Source organism: Colobus angolensis, unplaced genomic scaffold (assembly GCF_000951035.1).
Source record: "Colobus angolensis palliatus isolate OR3802 unplaced genomic scaffold, Cang.pa_1.0 Scaffold205, whole genome shotgun sequence".
Lineage (NCBI taxonomy): Eukaryota > Metazoa > Chordata > Mammalia > Primates > Cercopithecidae > Colobus > Colobus angolensis.
The window spans coordinates 4,380,043-4,383,239 of record NW_012115211.1 but is presented as its reverse complement, the minus strand read 5'-3'; the positions used below and the strand labels follow the sequence as shown (position 1 = coordinate 4,383,239).

General features: G+C 39.1%; 1 protein-coding gene across 1 annotated transcript in view; it reads left to right on the top strand.

Annotated features, from left to right (window-relative positions):
- NBAS (neuroblastoma amplified sequence) overlaps positions 1-3,197 on the top strand; it is a 406,203-nt gene that overhangs the window by 152,159 nt on the left and 250,847 nt on the right. Inside the window, exon 25 of the mRNA XM_011942078.1 lies at positions 977-1,150. Within this exon, the coding sequence (XP_011797468.1) occupies positions 977-1,150 (174 nt within the window). The remainder of the gene's footprint in view (positions 1-976; positions 1,151-3,197) is intronic.

Sequence of the window (3,197 nt, the reverse complement as noted above, 5' to 3'; positions counted from 1 at the left end):
AAAATGCAAAAAAAAAAAAAAAAATATTTTTTTTGCATTGTTAGTAGAGACGGGGTTTCACCTTGTTGGCCAGGTATTGGTCTTGAACTCCTGACCTCAGGTGATCCACCCGCCTTGGTCTCCCAAAGTGCTGGGATTATAGGCATGAGCCACCTCGCCCGGCTTATCTTCCTTTTGTCTCTCCCTCTGTCTTTACCTTCCCGTTATCTTATTAGTTTCTTTTCCTGATAATCTACCTAATTAAAATTAATTTGTGTTGTATGTAGACGCCTCTTAAGAGCTTTAGGTGTATCTTTGAAGGGATAATTAAGAGAAACCATAATGAGTGAAACTATCTCTGCCATCTGAAGTTTTGTAAAGGTGGTTATAAAGGGACAAAACAAAACAGAGGGAGAGGAAAAAGAAGGGAGAGATTCCTGACTTTTATAGATGAAACCCCATTTTCTAGTGGCCCCTATTTTAGAACCTGTGCTCATTTGTCTATCTCTCTTTCTACTTTTTTCGTTCACTCTTTGTTCACCCTTTGTTGATCTAAGGTCTCCTCTGGCTGTCTCTGCCTCTTTTTATACTTGCTCTCTTTTTGGATATGCCTTCTCTTTGCTCTGGACGACCTCATGACTGAGCTGAAGTAGCAGCGTGTTGGTTTTCTAGAGCTGAGCTTAGGCTCCTTGGGACCCCACATTGCTTATGATGTAAAAGATGAGCCACAGTGATATTGATGAGCCATAGTGATATTGATGAGCCATAGTGATATTGCTGCTGTCAGCTGTACTAGCCCCAGTAGCAGGTGATTCATTTTCCTGCTACCTGTCAATCCACATGTGAGTGGTGAACTGGACTGTGTGTTTTAGAGTGTTGAGTTTGCACTGTTTAACATCAGTCTGAGGACCTGTAAGCTTTAGAACTTGCTGTCTGATATAAGACATTTAGTTAAACTTCATTCTTGTTTGTCTGTTTTGCTTGATTGTACTTTCAGTGTTCTGAGAACAAATTTGTGACAAGTGCCTACCAGTGGATGGTTCCCTTTCTTCATCGTTGTGAGAAACAGTCGCCTGGTGTGGCTAATGAGCTATTGAAAGAATATTTAGTAACTTTAGCTAAAGGGGACTTAAAATTTCCCCTGAAGATATTTCAGCATTCCAAACCAGATGTAAGTAGAAACTAACTTCTTGAAGTTCTGTACACTTTTTCCCCTAGAGTGTTAGGTTTTATTTATACAACTTTTATAGTAGGCTTTGCAGGCAATTTCCATTTAAACAGAAAAACAAGTGGTTGTCATTTTATTGTTTAAAAAGTTTTAACAGCATAGTCCAAATTTTTTGAAAGTTTGTAAAATTGTGTTTGTTTTGATTGATTTCATTCCAAAGTTTGTTTGCCATCTACTATGTTTAAGAAACTGGCAATACCAAGAAGACTAATAGTTGGCAAGTATTGAATTCTTCTATACATGACTTTCCCAGTGTTACCTCATTTAATCCTTATAATAACCCTATGGCATAGATACTTTTATTATCTTAATATTACAAGAAATGAAAATTGTGATATAAAGTGAATAGGGTAATTGCCCAGGGTTACACAGTAAGTAGAGAAACCAGGATTTAAGCATAGTATTCTAATTCCACAATTGTATCCTTAACCACTACACTCTTTCCTACCACAAACAGGAAAAGGGAATGTTTCTGCCCTCGAGGACCTTCACAGTATTTATGCAAATCCTTAAGTTATCATAAGTCATCTTGAAATTATTCCTTTTTTCTTTCTTTCTTTCTTTTGAGACAGAGTCTCACTGTGTCTGCCAGGCTGGAGTGCAGTGGCACAATCTTGGCTCACTGCAACTTTCGTCTCCCGGGCTCGAGCAATTCTCCTGCCTCAGCCTCCCAAGTAACTGAGACTACAGGCGTGTGCCACCACGCCCAGCTAATTTTTGTATTTTTAGTAGAGACGGGGTTTCACTGTGTTGACCAGGCTGGTCCCGAACTCTTGACCTCAGGTAATCCTCCCACTTCGGCCTCCCAAAGTGCTGGGATTACAGGTGTGAGCCACTGCACCTGGCCGACATTTTGTAATTATTCTTAGTAATTCTTATATTTGCTTACGACTACTATATATATATAGCTTTGTATTTCTAAAGGGTACAAATGATTGTTCGTGTTTCCTGGTAATATAGTCATTTTGTTAAGTGCAGTATACTTTGGCAATATCACAAACCTAAAAATTTAGCCATAGATCAAATATACTGTTTCAAGAGATAATGTCTCCCTTTCCATTGGAGGGTATGCAAGCAAGTTGGCAGAGCCACGGAAGGCGCTGACTTTGTAGTAAGGTTCAAAACATTATATTGGGGTTCAAGCAGAAGCCATTTGGGGCTCCTTCCAATTCTAAATTCTGGCTGGGACTGTTTCTTTGCACCGGCCTTCATTAGCAGTGTCTGGTAGATACATGATCATGGACCAGTATAGTCAAGATAGAAAGGAAAACATTGCTTAGTTAATATTAGATACGTTTTGATTTCTAAAAGGTTGGTCTGTCAGAAATATATCTGTTAATTGGGTATTTAAAATTTTCTGTCTTCTCTTAAGCAGTTTGCTCTTAGTAATCTGATTTTAAGTTTGGGGTGGTGAAATCAGGGTGGATTGCTTATGGCAGCAGAATACTTTGTGAGAAGCAAGATGGATTAAATATGAATGTTTTATGAGGAAGAAAGAAGTGACTTTAAATTCTTTCCAGTAATCTTGTGTGTTATACTTCCGTAAATCCTTTGTATATAGTCAGCTTTTTGTTGTTTTTACTTGGCAATTTAGCATGTGGCTTTTGAATAAAACATACAGCCGTTCGCCTTGTTGAAATATGTGAATCTCAAAGCAGAAAACAGCGATGTTGTTGGGCTTTTCCTTTCCCACCCAACTTCTGTATTTCTCTCAGTGCTGTCTTTCTGCAACATACATGTGATCATGTCATAATCTGTGGAAGGTTTTCAGTGACTGACCATTGCTGACCGGTAAATGTTGGGATCTCTAGAGTGGCTTGTAAGGTTCTTTGCTGTCTGCTTCCTGTCTGCCCTTTAGCTTTATTTCTCTCTGTGTATGCACTAGGATACTCACATGGAACTTCTTAACTCCTCCCCTGTCTGGTTCACTCTTGGCCCTCCGTGTGCTGCGAACTGCTTCCTTTGTTTGGAGTAGTGATCCCCTTTACTT